The sequence below is a fragment of the Calonectris borealis genome, chromosome Z (genome assembly GCF_964195595.1).
Source record: "Calonectris borealis chromosome Z, bCalBor7.hap1.2, whole genome shotgun sequence".
Taxonomy (NCBI): Eukaryota; Metazoa; Chordata; class Aves; order Procellariiformes; family Procellariidae; genus Calonectris; species Calonectris borealis.
The window spans coordinates 2,129,492-2,150,290 of record NC_134352.1 but is presented as its reverse complement, the minus strand read 5'-3'; the positions used below and the strand labels follow the sequence as shown (position 1 = coordinate 2,150,290).

Below are 20,799 nucleotides of genomic sequence, written 5' to 3'. Positions count from 1 at the left end.
TCATTCGTGGTTTCCCTGGTATCAACACAAGCTCTGCAACAAGAATTTTATCTGATGAGTCGGAGCAAGCACGTGCGGGGGCCGGGCTGCACGCCTGCTCTTCGGGGGAAAGGCTCGCTGTGCAAGTGATACGCTCACTTTCTTGGATCAGTGCTTTTAAGCAGATCTAACAGTCCAGAATAACTTTACTTAAATTTACTGTAGCCCCATGGAAGGATTATTGATGCTATTCTATTACTTGGCAGAAAGCAGCAGTCTCGAGGGGACTGTTTAGTACCATATTCTTGTCTGGATATTAAATCAAGCTATGCCAAGGACTCAAGAACAGCAGGTAACAAGCTTTTCCCTGTTTTTCAGTGAGCTCTGCAGAATCTTATCTTTCATTTGTTTTGAACTGCAAGCCTCTTATGCGCATACAGAAAAATCTCCAAAAACAAACCCCAAGCCTTAAAGTACATAGTGTGTCTTTAACACATGCAGGAACGCTTTTGGCTGTGTTTTTACCGAGAGGCTCAATGGATGACAACCCTGCTCCTTGTTGGGACAAGCTCCGTCAGAAAAAACCACCAGCCCCCCTTCCCCTCTCCCAGTTAAAAGGATCTGAAAAGGCAAAGCAGGAAAACCACCACTTTCTGAACCTCTGTGCAATGTGAAGGACCCCCTTTTGGTGTTGACACACGCTAAGCTGACTGTCTTACCTGAGTTTGGACAACCACCACTACCTCCACTCTATACTCACTCATGTACGGACTTAAACCCTACACAACCGTCCAGCGCACCACACGGTTGCATCATGACTCTGTGGGTCTTTTGGAAGTTAGGGCAAGTATACTAATAAAAACCCCACAACCTCATGTGAATATTAATTACCATGACCATGGTTTCTTTATTGACATGTAATGGAGCTTATGGAAGGCTGGACATAGTCCTGGACAACTGGCTCCATGTGGCCCTGCTTGAGCAGGAGTTGGACCAGATGATCTCCAGAGGTCCCTGCCAACCTCAACCATTCTGTGAAGCCATTTTTTCCCTTCTATTTATTGATCTGTAAAAAAAGCCAAACACCTGCAGTAGCCTGTTAGAAATAACATTAATGATCTTCCCTGAATTCAAAGTAAAAAAATAGTTGTGCTTGGCTTGCCGAAATGAAATGAAATGTTTTATATACCATACAGAGTCACTTGATGTTTGGTACCAGGAAATACTATCTGAGGACTCACTCAGGATACTGTTCAGAGCACCACCAGCACGGGTCACACCTGTCCCCCAAAATTAAGAGTTTGTTCTTCTTCCGCCAGCCTGAGATCACTTTATTCAGCTACGTGAATTAATTCTTGCACTTTTTTCCTTATTACAGAGACATATACTCTAGGCTCTTCCATGAATAGAGCTTTCATTCCATTGCGTCATCTTGTTGTATTTTGATGTTATAATTTCTTTATTTTACAGTGTTTTAACTATTGGCTGCAACTGTTAAAAGAATAACTAGTGATTTTGGGGGTCAACTAGGAAAGCTTTAGAAGGATTTGATTAGGCAATTCATTTTACTAATGTTACAATAACTTTTTTTTTATTTGATTATGTAAATAAGTGTTGATGCATATCCACTTCGGCAAAATACGGCAAAGTTTAATGTTCTCTCCTAAATAAAAAGCTAAGGAACGTATCTTATCCAAACACTAAGGTGCTCCCCATGAGGTGCTCCAAAATATCAGTATTACAGAAAACAAAGACCATGTTTACCTGGCAAAATTTACCACAATGCCTTTCTTGGGGTAACGTTCAGGCTACTATCTTGAAATCAAAGTAATTTAATTCCTGAACAGCAATAGAGATGGACACAGATCCATGGATCTGTTTCTCCTTTCACAGTGGATCTCCAATGGCTTCCCAAGGGGCTTGTGAACTCCCTGCTCCAGAACTAGGAGAAGTGTTGGAAGGTCTCAGAGACATGAAGTGAACTACAGCTATGGTTAGCAGCAACACGATACAACCTGTCATTAAAACGTCTATCCCATTGCCTGTGTCAAATTACAAGCTGAGCCCCAGTCTCCTAACCAGAAAGACTCCCATCCCTACTCCCTTTTATGTGATGATCTTTAATGTATGGACTGCTTTTAAAGTCTTCACATTTCTCCACCCCACATTTGCTTATATCTTAGACAAATAGGAAGCAGATCCATCTCCTCTGAGACAGAAGAGAGGTCTTCTGGTTTGACTCCATTAGGAAGGTGGATTAAGACCAAGGCAGAAGATGACCTCAAGTCTAACAGAGGTCCTTAACGAGCGCTGAAAGTGAAGAGGGTAGGAGATAGGTTTTTTAACATAGACTGAAAGCTGGAGACTGACAGAGGGCTCCTCCAGGCCAATGGTGGAGGTGACAGTGCCACAGCTGTGGACCTTACCTGTGCAATGCTCCAAAGCTGGAAACCAGAGAGCTGTGAGCCAGAGAAGGAGCAGAGGGGAATGATGCTGGACAGACTGCCCGGTAAAAGATAAATGACAGAGGGAGAGTGGTGGACTCTCCTCTAATGAGGAAGAATGCCTTGTTCTTGTTGGAAAAATGTGGGAAGGGTAACAAGATACGTAGTGTTGGACAGATAGCCTCAACAGGAGCTTCAGGTGTGATGGAGGACGTCTGAGCTGGGAGATACACCTCTCAAAACAGCATGGGAGACTTTTCAGGGTTACATATACCACACAGGACAACATGTGTTACATGGGAAATTTTTGAGGACAATCCCTTCGCTTTGATGATAACCTGTCACAGGAAGATGTTAAACTATGACACTGCAACCAAACCCTTGATTCGTGGAGGAAAGACCACGAAGGTGGGACCTTCGCAGTACCCCACCTCTTGCTACAAGGACAGAGAAAGGATTTATTATGGCTTGCGTTTTCTGTATTGTTGTTGTTCTCATGCCCACAACGTTTAATTATTAAAGTGTATTCATTCCTTTTTGTAACCGAGTAAGACACGAATGAATTATGGCAAACATTTTAATTACTGAATAATGCTCTAATCAAAAGCTTGAACAATTCTATCTGGAAATACAAGTTGGTTTTCCGGTTTGATTTCTCTCTAGCGATTTTTAAGGGAAACGCAAGCAAGAGGCCGTGACATGATCTGAAGTAGGCATTGCTCACAAACGAACTGGGGTTGCCTGTAAAGCCCAGCATGCTGAGTGGCTGAATATCAGACCCGTTTCGGAAAAGCTGGCTCATGAGATGTGAGCGAGAGGCCGTTATTCCTGAACTTACTTCTCAGTGCAAACACAGATAAAAGATGGGGTTCCAAGCAGAAAAGAGAAGGCTTATTTTAAAAAATCTCCTCTCGTTGCTCTGATTGCTCTCACTGTCATTCATTGAAATACCAAGGGCAATGCTGCCAGTATTTGAGTGTGGGCTATTTCAGTACTGCAATTCTCAGGAAATGAGTGAAATAAAATCTCTCACATTAAATACTAATGCTCCTACGTCTAGTAGCATTTCATAAATTTATTACAGATTACCCTAATGCAGGCTTATGCCATTGCTCTTATAAACACACCGTAGGAATTACTCACTTGTTGCTCTGTAAATGTCTTACAGTTGTCATATAAGACATGAATACAAGAAATATAAACAAAAACATGTGAGCACATTGATAATTCAGCAGTAGTCACATAAAGCTATACTATTTTAAACTGTCCGTATATTATAAAGAACCAAGCTGGAAATAGTTAGCTTCCATTTAAATCATTGCCGAAAATCTCTGACAAGAACTTCTAAAACATCAGTAATCTTAATCTAGCAGCATTGTATGTGTGCATGAAATACAATTAGCCAGCTTTTACTTTTACAACTTTTACTGGCTGAAATCCTATCCCATTTAAATTAATTCTTCTGCCAAAGACTTCAGTGTAGCTGGGAGTTCATTAAGTGGAGTATAAACATTATGCCCACTATGATCCATCCTCAACAGAAATGTAAAATTAAGACTTAGTCACACCCCTATTAAAGCATCAGTCTGTTTTTTAAATAACACTTAGGATTTCTTTTATAGAATACCTTTTACATTATTTACATAGGATGAATACAAAGAGAGAGAAGAGAAGCTCAGAGGGAGGATTTTCAGTATTGGCAAGTGTGCTGCCAATAAGGACTCTCTCCTAAAGGAGCAAAAAGTTGGTAAATGAATGTTGAATCTATGAAAATTTTAGTAATATTTCATTTCCCTAAGCACTGAAGGGCAATGTCAATGCTGCTGCACTGCATCTGTACAGAGCTGATGATCTGCATGGTTAGATCCCAGCCCACAGCAGAAATGTGATTACAGGTCTCTGGTTGTCCTGAGCTCTCAAAGAAAGTACCGCTAAATTTTCCAAGCCTTAAAAATACCCTGCAGTAAACCAAATTTCATCTGCAAGGTTAGGTCTCATTAACAACCTCACAAATCCAGACAGATATGAATCTCTAACTTGTCAAACGAACAACTGCATCTCACAGAGCAAGGTCAAACACTGTTCCAGCTTTTAAATTAATATTGTATAGGCTGCGTCTTCCTTTGAACCTGATTTTATATTCTACAGAAATACGCTACCTATGGCTTTTAGGAAATCTGATAATCAAACATGAAAGTTCAGTAACAGCTTTATGTATTTTAGATTACTTTCCTACAGAGATTTGAGATTTTCCTGTTACATTGACAACTACATCTACTTTCTGGAATTATTACACATTAACAGAAGTCTCTGTGTATTATTTCACGTGCTCCTTATGATTTATGATTCACGATTCATTAATGAAAGAGTGTAGCTGAATATTTCCAAAACAACAGAAATCTCACATCAAGATTCTTGGACACTGTAAATAATTTGCTACATAAGCTAGACTGTTGTTGATCGGGATTCAGGAAAGTGTCTTATTTCACTTAGTCGTACCTTTCATTAACGTACTTCTTTAAAACCTTCTTGCCCACATGAAGTTAGATATTTATTCAAGGATCTATGATAAATTTTCCAGTTTTCATCATCACTATTATTTTTCTTAAGCTCCTACCTATAATGTCACCAATTACTTAAAGCCAAAGAAAAAAGACTAGAAAAATGTAAGCTACAAGTAGACAAGAGACCTTAAATCCCACACAAAGCAAAAAAAAAAAAAAAAAATTAACAGTGGGCTGTATAAAATAGCAGCAGCCATATGCTTTCAACCGTATCTTGCCGCAGAAGGGTTAAAATGCATTGAGAACCAAATGCCTTTTTAAATAACCAAGCTGCTCCTGGGCACAAACGCGTACACCGGCTCGCTGCAAACAAACCCACGTACCTGCAGAGACGCGGGGACAGTCCGGCAGCATGGACTCCACCGAAGTGTCCAGGGGCTCGGAGCTGGACACCCAGTTGCAGCAGTTCTGTAAGAGCAGGCAATTTTTGGGTAAGCCAAAACCTCAGAGCAAAAACCAAATGCAGACCTTCTAAGGACAATGATCACATCAAAATACTCAAACTAATTTACAACAGGAACTGGGAGGTAAACTACACTAGCTTATTCACACTAACTGGCGAAGAAACACCGTAGTTTCATTCTAAGTAAGTACAAAGAGTAAGACCATAATTCAGGAGATTTGTAACGTGCTTAAATAGCATGTCTTTAAGTGCTACTTTGAGTGCCAGTGGACTGAAGTAGGTGCTTGGACCAACCGGTGCCTGCATTACCCACTGCACGTTTTAAGCTCTTTCTTTCTGTAGTCATTAAATAGGCGTTGATATAAACACTGAGCCTGCTCGATTGCCAACGTTAAGAAATCAGAATTTTTCAGGGTGTTTTGAGGGAGTACACTGTGGAAAGAATGGTTGTGAAATCACAAAACAACAGATTATAACTGAATGAAAGCCATCGAGATAGCAGATTAATATTCAAATAATTGGTAATATAGATGAGATGAATTGGGCATGAACATTTAAAAATGCAAATACTGGACTTTGGGGAGTTATGTTCAGGAAGCATTTACATTTACTTTTCATTCCTGAACCTCTGAGTAGGATGAATTTACCATGAATTTTTTAGATGTTTTGCTCCAAATGCTATCTATTCAGAGAAGTCTACGAATTAAATAATAATAATTTTTAAATTAATAATAATTATTATTTCAATTAATTAAATAATAATAATTATCAGTATTACATAATACGTTTTTAATAAAATATGCTGAAACCACACCAAATCTATGGGACTGATGATTTAATTATAAAGCAACTACACTTTTAATAGGATCGCCAGCTGAACTACGAGATCTACATGGCTTCCCTTACCACAAATCTGAGTTTTCCCTTTCTGAAAACCTGATTAACTTCATTAAGGGGAAAAGAAAAAAAAAAAACCCACACAACTTTTTGGAAAGACCCAATGAATTTTCAGACAGATTTCTAAAAAATCATCCCATCAATCATGATTGTAAAAATGGACGATTGCTATTCTGGTAAACAAGCATGTATTGTGTACTTGTAGATGCTTGCTGCCCTAGTTGTGCACCATGGAGTCCGTCCTCACTGTGGAAAGATCCTTGACTGGTAGATCAAGTGTCTTATTGTATTTCCTTAATTCATTCTGTCTGGAAGAAGATGTCAGCTGTGTTGCAGTGAGGAGAGAATTTCAAAGGCTTCAGTCCCCACCAATAAAGGGCGAGGAATGGCTTTTGAATAGATTTGTCAAGGCAACCCTACTGTTCTGGGACCAGGGAGAGCAGGAACAACATAAAGGAAGGGTTGCTGTATGAGATTAGAAAGTGAAGTTCACAAAGCATGGCAGGTTTTTGTAAGAAACAGTAGATCAATGAAACTATTGAACTCGATGGAAAAAAAAAAAGAAAACAAACACACTACCCAGTAATGTAACTTTTTTAGTAAAAAACGGTTAAAATGGAAGTATTTCACAAAGGCTTTAAGGTTTAAAGTAGTAAAGCATTATACATTTTACAATTTGCATGTATAATTTTAATTAACAGCTGAATGTGAAATTGCAAAAGTAAGATGGTAGAAATTATAAAAGAAGTAGAATTTTTATGAAGGATTACATTCATTTGAAATAAGTAAAATTAATATTAACTACTGATAGAACACTACATCAGAGAGCTGGAGATAATACAGAAGATTAGCACACAATTAACCAGCTTTTATATACAATGTGACACTTGCCTGTAAGAAATAAGTATTCTCGAAAGCAGTGTCAAGATATGTAAATGGATGATTTGTTTTATCATTCATCACAGCTCCTAATAAATTCAAAAATCATGACTTCTATAGGTACTAAAAATAGGCCACCAATGATACAGGAGAGATAGCTCCAATGAAGAATTACTTTTTTAACAATTCATTCTTTCAATGACAGCAATTAGCCCTACAGACAGGCAGCGATTAGGTGTATATTTTAATTATTATTCATTTTACCAGTAGCCTTAAACCTGATTAAAGTAAGAGATATCCAGGTGATATGCTAGTCTTAATACCACTCAGCCACACTTCACATATGTAAAATCCTTCTTTCTTATAGGAGATTTTCAATGCTAATGTAAGTTATGACACTCCATCCACTTTTTAGGCCATTAATCATTTAACTTATTCTTTAAGATCTACTTTCTGCAAATGAAATTAAAGGTAATGCACTTGTCTTATTCAGACTAAATGCTTAAAGAAAAATGGAGTTGTCAGATTCAAATTACAGGATTTAAAATTTCAGTTTTACTGCATAACATATATTTTAAGGTTTTGATTTCCCATAAAGAAAATGGGGATTTTTCTGACAGAGCCTGTAGGGGTTACCATTCTTTATATTTTTAACATTTAAGTCAGAGCTGTCAGGCTACATCCCAGGTGATTCTCTATTCCCATCAGTCACGGCCTATAAAACTGCAAGGTTAAGTCGGGAAGAGGCAGTCTACACTGAAAGTTCCACTAAATCCATACGAAAAAGTCAAATCTAACAAAAAGTTCAGGTTGCGACTAATTTAAATTTGCCACGTGCACCTATTGTTTTAGCGTTCTGCAACGGGAATGTAGAAAACGCAGACATAAGTCTGATCGGGCGACTCATAATTGGAAGTTTAGTTTGTCTCGCTTTAAAAAATACGATTTTAAAAATCTCAGCAACCCCATACTTAAGTATTAAACGAATAACGAATGCATGGCATCATCCTTCACCCAAAGGTGGAACTCGGTGCTTGCTGGCCATGAATCAACACCAGACCATCTTGGACCAACCGGCCGTTGGTAGGTGCACAGCAGCAAATACTCCGACTTTCCATCAGAAAACCTCAGAGCACTTCGGAGGTAATTACATCTCATAAAACTGCTGAGGGAAAGGATTTTTTGCCAGTTGTGCAAATCATCAAACTGAGCCACGAAGAGCTTAAAGGGGCTTTTCCACCATCGCCAGGTCAAGGCAGGAGCGCTGGGTGCGCCCAGGACTTTTCTCCAGGTATCGGGCGGTGTGCGGGCTGCCTTGCTAAATGTGCCTGTATCCTTCCTGCCAGGAAGGAACACCGGACTTGATTCTTATTATTTTGACTGCTACCTTTGAAGTTCAGAAATGGCTTTAATCTCAGTTATTTTAGGGGCCGGTACGAGCACACAATTTCCACGGTCCTGTAATGTGCTGTCTTTCATTCCCTAAAGAAATGGAAGAGGTCAGCAGACAAAGACATGTTTATAGAGCCGTATACAGACGTATATACCGCAACTCTTTAAAAAAAACCCGGCCTCACCTCTCGCATCCACTCTCGAATAGTTTTCCCAACTTCTTGATGCCACACATTGTGAACAGAGTCTGTCAACGCCACAGCAGTTACCTTATTCTTTACTTCTGCCTCTCGTTGAATCATCTGTTAAAAAATATGGGCTTTAAGTTCTTTCTTTCTATTGAATAGAGTCTGCTTAGTCACAGATAATGACCTTAAATTAAAAAAGAAAGAGCAATACAAGTTCAATACTTGACTTCACTTGTTTTAAAGTTTATACAAATTCTAACAGCTCCAGAAACACAGAAAGACCTAATATTTTTGATAAAAGAAATAATACTAACTTTTAACTGACTGAACTATTCAGTCCTATTATTTTCCATGTGGCTTGACAATTCTAGGATTAAAGGTATCATAGTGAAAAAATGGAAGATTCCCTGAGGACACCTTTTACAAGCTTCTCCAAGTTCCTATTTCTGTGCTTCAGGGAAGCTGGTACCCGTGGTTCACTGTAAGCTACTCATGACTATCATCTACTAATTTTCAGTAGATTGCTGTAGTTTTTCTGATGTACAATCTTACTTTGACTTGTGTGGGTTTTTTTCTTTTTCTATCCAATTTAGCTACCTTGCGCTCCCACCATGGTCCCAAAATTCTTTGTGTTCTCTCTTATACATATGCTTACCCAGCTAACGCTGGAGCCTCTCAACATTTTTAGGGTATTAAAGAGCCTCTGTTGTTGCAAATGACAGTATGACTAAATAATATTAGTTCTAAAACCAATTAAATGATTGCTGCAAATAACACGAGTGAACTGACAAAGATGCTGTGGAATTCAGCGCTGCTCCGCAAGATAAAAGGGACTGGGAAAGAATAGTTTGATATCAAAGAGAGACAAAAAGGTTTTAATCTCCTGACACGAGTGACCCTAATTTGTAACACTGGATCAAAGAAAGTATAATGAATTATTCTTATAAACCCACCATTTCGCAACTAGTGTCTTTATCACCACGTATGCCGCACTGAAGTTAAGGGTTTTTTTCCAGCTTCCTTTTGTATAAATGGCAACATATGCAACATTTCTAAAACCAGGCATTCTTTGTTCATGCTCTAGTAACTGCGCATCAGCATACAGGCTGCACCTCTGAAAACACCGCTCTAAAGGAGACTTTTATAATGGGGATGTGAATCAGATTTTGCACTAGAAACTTCAAAATAAACACCTCGATCCAGGCTGTTGATACAAAAGTAGCATTTATCCATACCTTATGCAAACTATCTCCTAGTTTCTTCAAAATACCACACACGTAAACCCTTTTGACCAAACACTTTTACTTCCAATTCTCCATAACCGCAGTATGGTATTCTGAATTACCGCGTCTTGCCTTTTTTTTTGCTTACATTATGCATATTTTAAAATCAGTGTAACTGAATTAATATTCCAAGGGAAAAATATTCACCACTATTGGCCAGGTAATGCCAACGCAGAGCTCGCCGTTCCAGATAACATCAGGGGCCCACCTTCCCCAGTACTCTGTCTTTGGTAATGTCAGTACTAAATGACTCAGGAATTCAGCTGAGCTTAGGACATCTTGTGTATGAAGAAACTCTTAAGAGTAAGGCTTCATGTGAAGCCTTTCCATACATACCCTTTTTTTCATCATTTGCCCTCCTGTGGGGCACATTTAATATCTAGAATTTTTGGAGGATGGGACATAACAGGTACATGTGTGGGGGACAAAATCACACATTTAGGACAAAATAGCATCTATTGTAAGAGAGTGAGCTTCTTTCTTACTGACATTTTCAGCCAAACATCTGATACTGAGCACTAAATTTCACTGTAAATATGAAGATGGCAAAACTCCCTCCATTATGAAACCGTACGTAAGAACAGCAAATCTCTCAGGACGATCTTCAGGCCACTGCAGGGACCACCAGGTTTCCACTAAATTGGGGATGAAACCCTGAGCTCCAGAGGAAGGTGGAGCCTCAAAACAAAGGTTTTTATTGACACTACAATTCCCCTCCCGAAACCTGTATGGACATCTCGAGCACCGATAAATGCTTTGTCTCTCAAAGGGCTGAGTCACTCAGACCTTTGACCAGCCTGGTTCAGCAGACCTTGGACTCATAATATTTCACCTACAATATTCTATTCTATTCTATTCTATTCTATTCTATTCTATTCTATTCTATTCTATTCTATTCTATTCTATTCTATTCTATTCTATTCTATTTCTATTCTATTCTGTTCTGTTCTGTTCTATTCTGTTCTATTCTATTCTATCCTATTCTACTCTACTCTACTCTACCCTACTCTACTCTACTCTACTCTAAAAGTTCTTTACAATTACACCAAGCCCCAAATGTGGTTTGGATCGGCCAAACATCTGAAAATACTGGGTTTAAGGCTGCAGTTTTACTGTCCCCTTTATTAGGCAGAGCTATGTGCATGAGAAGATCACCAGAGAGATGACCCTTTAATTGCAGGGGAAAGCCCGGGTGCTTTTGGGAAGGCTGTGGCTAGTCCTTTCTCTTACCAGCCATCACAGCGATCCAACTGCTTTACCTTTGCATAACAGGCAAGGTAGCATCACCCTCCTGCTCTAAACAGGACAGCATCTGCAGAAAGACCTTCTGCTGAAGGGCTGCAGTCCTGCTAGGTTGTCAGGAGCTTGGGCTCCCAGGCTTCTCCTAAACCCAGCACCACATGGACCGGAGTCTCCATTCCACATAAGAGCCATAAGAGTGGCTCAGAAATCCTACCAGGAAAGAAGTTCTCTGAAAGAGACAGTATCTAAAAACAAGACCTGTAAGCCACACACACCCAACTCGCACTGAATCTGCTGTATATTGAGTAAGTTTTAGAAACATGCCATACATACTAATATTCCTGTACTGGTGCTGTGCATTCCAGCACGCATTTGGCTGCACTGTCTTGCACAAAATGCTGTGATTTAAACGGGCAAAGGAGCAAAAATATCATTGTCCTTGAAGCGCACGTACCTACCAATTACTCGGAGTTATTACATGCTGGGGGAAGCTTAAAATCGTCACCAGCTCATTGTGTTCCAGCATGACTTCTTCCACGAAGGGCTGGTCTTCAGAAGCACCGCTAATGACCAGCAAGGAGAAAAAAATACGCTCTGCTTTGGAAAAGCAGTCTTTTCTCAAGCTATTGTGTCCCACATTTCTGTTTCGAAAACTAGCCACCCAGTTCATCTAAGAACATCACCTTTTTCTTCAAATCACAAGGAAATACAGACGTGCTGTTCCCTTCTCCCTTTCTAGACCTAGCTCAGGTTTGCTACTCTCAATTTCCCCACGCACATGGAAGAACTGGCAGCCATCGATCACCACCTCTTCCTGCTCCTCCTTCACGTGGTACACGCAGTCTTTGCTTTTCAGATCATATATGATATGGGGAATAACATGCAATACCCGACATGCTGCTGGTGCTTGCTGCTCAGCTTTGCGGATGCCTGCAGAATGGTATTCTCTTCACAAAGACCAGCAAAGAGACTGAGACTGACAATGTGAGTTTTTTTGATAACTCAGCCACAGAGCTGGGGTCAGGACAAGGGCTCATGGATGCAGCAGCAAAGAGGGATTGAAGGGATTAACTGAGCTTCAGTTACAGATTTCTCTACGTCCAGTCCAGAAGAAATAAGTTTTGTTCGGCATCCATGCCCTTATGAGCCAACTTGGAAAGAAAATAGACAAAAACAATACATCAAGTGGAGGAATGATCAAGGGTATAACCTTCACTTAAACAAGAAGTCTAACGTGTCCATCTTTAAGTGACACAGAAATGTCACAACAGAGAACGTCGAGCCCAGCACACCACTCCGGGTCCTCTAGACTTTCCCAACCATCTTTTCTATTCAGGCGTTTCCATTTTACCTTTGTCTTTGTGTTCTTTCTTTGCAGTCACAATAAAGTTTGGGTTTGTCATTTATTAACCACGTATCATCACCACTTTATATCTGATTCCCTTAGAATGGCAAGTCGTAGACCAGTGTTCACTGCAACAAGTTAGAAAGCTTTTGGGCATCTTTTTGAAAGTTGCCTCTATCCCAGTGGTTGAAAATTTGTTCCTTCACTTTGCAAGGGAAAACGTCAATTATCTATTTGCCCAAGTATTCAACTCTATCACTTACATAAGCAAGAACTTGAAATCCCCTAAAAATGCATTCTTTAAATGGATATATATTAATTACCCATTTAGTGGTCAACTTAGTAAGTGTTCTACTGCTAAACTGTCTGTAAAGTCAGATGGTAATCCTCTGTAAGTTTATATTACACAATTATCATAACTTTAAAATGACAAAAGATCGATACCTTTATTATCTGTAGTGCATGCCTATAAAACATAGCCTCTTATACATTTATTACATACGCAATATATTTAGTGTGTACATGTATCATCTATTTAGAATAGATGATAAAATAGATCTTTGGTATATATTTTATAGCAAAGCACTCTTGTCAAATGAAAGCATCAATATGCTAAGAGGTGACTCAAAGGTCTGATCCTCCAAACACGAAAATCCATGAATATCCCAGTTAGACTTTAGGTAAATGGCCTATGGGAGTAACTCTTTGCAGCATGGATTCCATACTCTTTATACCTATTCCAACAAATTTAAAATGGCTAAAAATCCAAAATTCCATGAAAGGTAAAAGGAAGTTAAAACACGCCTCTTTTATTTTTATGGGCTCAGACAATCAAATCAACCTCCATCACTTCAGATTTGGTGGATACTTCATCCTTGAGTTGCTTGTAATTAGGTATGAGGAAAAATGCCCCAAATTTTACTTTCTCTTGAACTTTTGAAAAAACCTTTCATCTACTTCCCTTGCCTTCTATCACAATTTCAGTTGTGGCATGGCGTTTACTTGGTATGCACTGGGCTTGAATGGGCATCTCTACAGTAAGCATTTGGCTTGGAGCAATATAATTTTGACGCAAGTCCTCCATTGTCTCCAGTTGCCTCACACTGGTTTGAGTCTATAAGAGGTTTTGGCGTGTGCAAACTGAATTCCTTTAAGAGGAAACTGAACTGGAAGCTCCTGTCCAAACGTCCTCAATGATTTCCAGAAGTGAAACAAATTTGCAGTAGAAATTCTGGTGGATCTTAATGGGATCAGTTGGACTCTGAAATACCTGTAAAAGCAGTGGTAGATGGGAAGAGAGAAGAAATCATGTGCCAGGAATGGTGTGCAAGAGGGCAATTCGTATTTAACACTTTTGGAAGGATGTGCAGATTCTTTCTTAGTAACTTCATGTGCTCTCCTTGGAGCTTGGTGCATGTCTACGGTCATTCAAGATCCCCTTCAACTCCCCTTTCACTCAATCTCATACAAACCAAGCAGCTGGTCTATCTGAGCACTAGCACTTGAGCTAACGCCTTTTCTCAGGTCAGAAAGACTCCTCTTCACCATGAAGCATATAATTCTGTTTGTAGTGCAAGTTAGTCAACCTGGGATTCTCATGACCTTTCACTGCCTCCTGGCTAGAATTCCTGAATTTCTGAAATACTCTCAATTTTTTGCACATCTTAAAATGGAATTAGATCCTCAAGTCTTCATAAAATATTATCCATCAGGCATCAGAATTACAGAGCAACTACACTTGAACAGCATGTAGCAAAAATAATAAATAATCCAAAGTTAAACTAGTTCCCATTTTCGATTAGCAACAAGAATAATTTTCTGTAAACGATATCAGGCATGTGATAAAATCCCTGCTTGCAGTAGACAAAGAATCTGATAGACATCAGTTTTTAAACAGCAAAAGAAAATATCTGCAGAGATACAATCATAGAACGACCACAGCCAAGTACTTTCTGATATTTTGTTCAAAGATCTATTGGATGTTACATCTGCAATGGTGATAGCTTTCTACAGCAATAAATCACAGTGCAACAGTAATAATAATGCATGAACATATTAGAACAGATTGCTTTAGAGCATCTGGAGTCTGGGACTTGTCACAGTTCACACCGTAAACCGATTTCTGTTGCAGAACTTCTACTGAAAATTTCCATACATACCTTACGTTGGGGGTGTAAGTTCTTACAATCAATCATGATTAGAAAAATATTTAATTCTAAAATAACTCAAGATTAAAAAAGCGCAGGGGTCATCCCCTTTATGCATAGCTCAGTAAAAAAACAAGAAAAAAACTGTGCACAAAATTCCGCTGGTAGTATTTTGTGAACAGCGCAAACAGAACTCATGGCTCTCTAGTACAAAAGCCTCAGGCTTCAGCTTTATTAAAACTTTAAACTTAATAATGCAATTCTCCCGCTTCTCTTGTCCCCAGTGTCTTACGACAGAGCGCTTACGGAAGAAAAGCCTTCGAGGACCTGTAATAACGTGGAGAACACCAAGTTCCCAAACACGGGCGGTTGTGCTAATAGGTGCAGCAGGACCACGGGTAGGGATGCTGGCTCACCTCGCTTACAAACCTCACGGCAATTTGTCTAGTACGAACGAAGCCGAGCAGTTCAACAGAAAGCCCATCACATAACATAAACTGGTATGGTACCCTGTGGGTAAAAATCTTTGAATGGGTCCACTACATCTCACCCACAACAGCTCAAACCGAAACAAACTGGTGGAAGGGGCATCCTACACGGTCTGGAGCACAAAATGTTGCCGTTCTGCAGATAGTTTCCTTGCAGACCAAAAATGTATGTTAGACAAGAGGGCTTGGTCAATCTCTTCCCATCAAAAGCTCAACTAAAGTGAAAAAAAGCCAACCCCTTTTTTAATGCATCTCAAGATATTTCAGCGGTGAAGGTTGCTGAGATATTTGCCTTTGGGCTGCTGGAGAACCGCAGTCATAGTCAGAAAGGAGGTTTGGAGCAGCTGGGTCTAGCTGGAGTCAGCCAGCTGGTACTCCCTCCTGACAGCACAGTCTGCCGTCCCAAAATTGGAGATCTGAGCCGGGGAAATCTCTCATTGACATGAAAATAAAGTTTTGAAGGGTCCACAACTTCCACCTATCTCAACCAGGAACAGAGAGTGAAGCCTGATCAGTTTAAATATTAATGTTCCTAAGCTGCTGGCTGCATCAGGGAGACGTTGGCTTGCCTCTAATATACGAGCTCAAAAATGGTCTGGTCTTAGGAACGTGGAGCTCCACAAGGGCCAATTCATGCTGCCAGGAAGCAGCCTAAATTAGCATGTGCAGTATTTGGCACAACTAACGCTGAAGAGCAGCTGATGCTTGAGCCGGGTTGTTTAAAGGTAGCGTGGGTATGTCCGCTGCAGTACATGAGCCCCAGGAAAATCATATTTTAAAAATCCACATAGTTCGCTAAACTGTATTTCATTTTGCATTCACAGCTAATTTGGACTCGGGTAGCGGAAGATGTCGCATGATCACACCTAAACCTCCGGCACAGCAGAAGATCCTTTGCTGCTCTGGCTTTACCACGCGTCTGTGTCAGCAGCATCCTTTTAATAGAGAGATGCAGGAGGTTTGCTGGCAGGAGGCTGCATCACCTCTCCAAACGACACGAACTCAGCCAGCAAGAGCATTCCTCTGTCAGAATAGCTACGCAAAACCTGCACTAGAGGTTTTGCTAACATAGTTATCTTGGCTGGGGCGGCGAAGCATTTTTTCAGGCTCTTAGCTGATACATCTTTGCCAGTAAAACCGGCATGCTGTAGGTCATGGCTTTGCTTTTTCTTGGTTTACCTGGATTTCTGAAGCACTGGATAGCTATTTGAGTGCCGTGCCTCGTTTGAAATGAAACAATAAAGTAAAATAAAATGAAATAAAATACAAAACAAAACTATTAGTAAACTGCCTTAATCAGAACCATCTCGACGCGTGACTGAAAGTTCAAAGTGCTGTAGCATCAAGAAAGGTCAAGATCTATGTGGGCTAGGAAGCAGAGGTGTCTCTGCTTGAAACTGGGGGCTCTCAGCCTCTCGCCCCAAACTTGCTAGCCCGGGCTCAGACTTTCACAGTCCTACTCAGCTCTGAGCATGGGCAAGTGACGAGCCATCGTTTTGAACGTTTCCTTGTTCGAACGTACGTCGGGTGCCAGACTTTCAGCCTGATCCTGCAGCCATTAGGGACAGTTTAACATCATTTAAGAGCAGCAGTCGGTGCACAGTTGACCCCTAGCAGTGATGCACGGCTGACATCTTATCAGAGGTGGCCCGTCGTACCCCGGCGAGGTGCCCAACGCTGCCTGAGACCCATCGGTGAGCAAACACCAGCGAGTTTTCACACCCCGCCAGTTTTCTTGCTGTTGACGGGAGTTGTAGGAAGCTCCAGACTAGGGAGGAGCAGGGTCTCGGGGTGCAGACAGATGATTGAGTTACGACGACTCCTCCAGTCGCCGCCTGTCAGACTCGCCGCGATAGCTCGCAGCGTGTACGGGCTCCACTAAAGGGTGGCAGCAGATAGACGCTGGGTTGTTGATGCTGCTACCAACCTCGGCCATCTGGTCCACCCATCTGAGGGATGTGACTGCTCCAGGGCAGAGACGCTCATCTGCTCCCCAGGCAGGCACCGCGCCGTTTTCAGCCCCGGTGATTCGAGCCTGGTCAGCATCTCCGAGGTTGTTACTTCGGGTGATTTCGAATCAATTAGGAAGCGGGGCTGGACCCACATAAACCCTTCTCACACCAGGAGAAAAGTTCTTCCTAAGGTACTTGCTTGAGCCGAACGTTTTTTAAATTACAGTGGACCAGCTTTGCTATATCTAAACAACCAGTATGCATAAAAAATGGATCAATAAAAGAAGTAATTTACTCTTAGCCTGTCTTGCTGGGCTCCTCCTTTGCATCATGTGGGATGAAAATCTCTAAAAAGCCTTGAACCAGAATATGCAGGTTCTTGGAATTTTATTTACTCAGATAAAGTTAAATAAAGTACAGTGATCTTAAATCTTTGTGATGACAAATTAGTTGAAATGAACTGCTCCTGAAAATCAGTGTGTAACAAAACCATTAATACACAAGGCTTGAAAATGAAATGATACAAGGGGTTGGAGTTTTGTTTTGATATTTTACCATCGTGAAGGTAATGGTTCATATCTAATGAAAAACGTGGCCTGAAGTAAGTTATGGAAGTCATTTTCTCATGTTTTAATAAATGTGTAAATCCAGAACTCAGTCTACAAGTGAACAATCATATTAGTGAAATGAATGTGAAACAATCAAGTAAATAACTGGTTTTACATGTTAAGTATCAAATACAACAGGGTAAAATGGCATTACTTCTTCATTGCTTCTGTCTGAATGGTACATGGAAAACTTTTATTACAGCTTTATGCAAATCTCACGCTGGTGCATTTTTCAATGAAATAAGTCAGTTTCCTTCTATTTCAGTTTATACCTAGAGAAACAGAGAGAATTGCACTGCTTTGACATCCAGAAGGGCAAATCCTCCACAGATTTCTGGATGTTGGCTGAACAAGGACCAAGCATTTATTTAAGAAGTTGCCCCTATTTCGCCGTATGTGTACACAAACGTGTCAGCCTCGGTATTAATTTTTATTAAAAGGCCAGACTTGAAAAAAAAGAAAAGAAAATGAGAAAAGCTGAGCGTTAGGCTCAGCCCCTCACAGATGGACATGGAGTCTGACGCCCTTGCTACTTAAACACAGACAGCTGGATTTCCACTTCAGCCAGAGGATAAGACAACACGCGCTCTTCCTGTCCTTTGAAGCCTCAGCTTCGACTCTTGCAACCTCGGAGTAACTTCAGGAAGGAAAAGTCTCTCCACAGGCAAGGTCTCCGAGCAAGAGGGTACGTAAACTGAAACTTTTGGGGTCACACAAACTCATGGAGATAACTCTCTTCGTGGTTAGGGAATGGCAAATTGTGATTTATTATCGCAGGCAAGCAAATGAGAGGAGCAGCAGCTTCCCTCTTCCTTCCCACTAAAATGCTGCTGCCGCGTGCACGCTCCTTTGCCAAAAAGTATGCGCACGTGTGGCAGAAAAACAAATTACAGCAAGCAGACCACAATATGACTGACATCTTCAAAGTCTGAAAAAAACAGTAAAGCAGAAGGGGAAACACTGGGAAATTTTTTATCAGGGCTTTTTTATCTGACATTGGACACGCCATCAGATATCAAACAAGGTTTTCCACCCAGTTGTGAGATGGGACAGTAGCAGCAAGGCTAAGGCGGCTCCACGGAGGAGAAAATCTTTCATATGCAGAAGGGGTTTGTGAAGCAGCCTGAAGAATTTATAACTAATCTAATGTGACAAATGAATCAGATAAAGATCTTCCAATTCAGACTACAGAACAGACTCTCATAAACAGTACACATTCATAATTAAATGTCTGGTCCATGCGTTGTGCCGGTAGCCGCCAGGCACAGCTGTACGGCAAAGGAAGCCCAGACCCTCTACCTTCCTAGACACCGGGCATGGACCTGCTCTCCAGCAGGTCTGGAAAACCATGGCACTGCCACAACACACACCTCAGCATCCCTGGGCACGGAAAAGGGGTAGGGGACCTGCTGTCTCACTGCCATGACGTCCTCCCTTGTTCATCCTCCTGGCCTGCTCAGTGACCTTGGACCAACCTGGTCATCAGCTTGCTCACATCATTTATTGCTGTGTAATGCTACTGGAGACCCATCTGCTACTCGCTCTGCATCACCCTCAGCATGAGCCCGCTAGTCAAATACCACAAATCCTCCTCGCGTACTTATGACATTAGTCAGAGAAGCGATGCCAGGTAGTGATGAGTCAGCAGAAGAACAAGGAGTATCATTTCTTAGCGTAATGAGTGCTGTCGTGCCTACGTGTCAGGACAACGGATGCAGCACAAAAGCACTGAAAAATCCCAGCTTCCCATGTAGGAAGGTACTCATTTATCACATGCAGTTCTTCTTTAGTGAAACAACCTAAGCTCTCTACTCACGAGCCTCGAAGAGAGACTCTGGCACATTAAGAGCGGCGAGCGTTTATTTTCGTGGTTGTCAGGAAATGGAGAAATCGTCCTGGAAATTTTGGATCGGACTCTGCCTTTGGGGGTTGCACCCAGGTTGCCAGACCAAGACCTTCCCGTAACTGTCAGCCAAGACACACTGGCTGGCTCCTGGAACCAGGCTACACCAGTGGGCAAGCTGGGATGGCGTGGAGAGCACTGGGCAACCCTCCCCTCTCACGTCGGGAGAAAGTCTCTGGGCCACCGGGTAGGACCTGAAGAAGCAGCAGCCCCAACCTGTGACCATGGGATCTCTGGGGAGCTCGTCAGGATGCCGCAGGACCGTGAAGATCAGCCAGCCCTGCGCTAAAGCACAAGCGACGTCTGCTAAACTTTCTGCGCTCTCCAAAGTTGCTGGTGTACTTTGAAAAAAGGCCTGCTGTGGATTTAACTACTTACCCATCTTTTTAAGCTAAGGGCTCATCATTTTTGACTTAAGAAGTCCCGCTTCAAAAAAAAAGAATTCACAGGTATCGTGGAAGGCAAAAGACACCGTGTGAAATCTGCAAATTCTGGTCCTCATCAGTGAAAATTCAAAATGTTAAAAACATGGGATAAGGTAGAAAGTCAGTCCCTGTTTCCCACAGCATTTCATGCCTGCTTTGTGTGATGTATCTACCAAACGATAAGCTCCTTGAAAGAGAACCATTTTCTTTTGTTTGGTCCTGAACACACAGTTGGAAGTTCAAGCATCTAGCACACAGAGAAGCATTCCTGTGTGCTCTTTGCCTAATTTTAAAATAAGTTAAACAGAATATACATAGCCATTTAGTTAGATCAAAGGCAGCTGGAGCCACCCCTGGTGTTTATTTCCAAACCATTACACATCACTAGCAAGATATTCCCCATGACCCTCTGATCTTGTAAGGTTCATAAGCAACGCTAAAACCAAAAGCAACCGCGAGCTTTACTTCTGCTCCTTTTCCTCCAAAGTCCTCCTCAGTGACGAAACACACCTGGAGAGGTTTTCCACATCTTCATTTCACCACCAGCACCACCACCACAGCTTCCCCAGGGCAGAGTGGGGTCCCGGCGAGCAACCCCTTACCACGAGGAGTCTGTATCCTACCATCGGTTGAAAGTCATCACGTAACTGGACCACGACA

General features: G+C 41.3%; 1 protein-coding gene across 3 annotated transcripts in view; it reads right to left on the bottom strand.

Annotated features, from left to right (window-relative positions):
* The window catches only part of ARB2A (ARB2 cotranscriptional regulator A), a 269,602-nt gene that overhangs the window by 68,065 nt on the left and 180,738 nt on the right, over nucleotides 1–20,799 (bottom strand). For all 3 annotated transcript variants that reach the window (XM_075136555.1, XM_075136554.1, XM_075136553.1), the window contains exons 9-10: nucleotides 8,744–8,860; nucleotides 5,311–5,395 (exon numbers count right to left, since the gene is read on the bottom strand). In XM_075136555.1, the coding sequence (XP_074992656.1) occupies nucleotides 5,311–5,395; nucleotides 8,744–8,860 (202 nt within the window). The remainder of the gene's footprint in view (nucleotides 1–5,310; nucleotides 5,396–8,743; nucleotides 8,861–20,799) is intronic.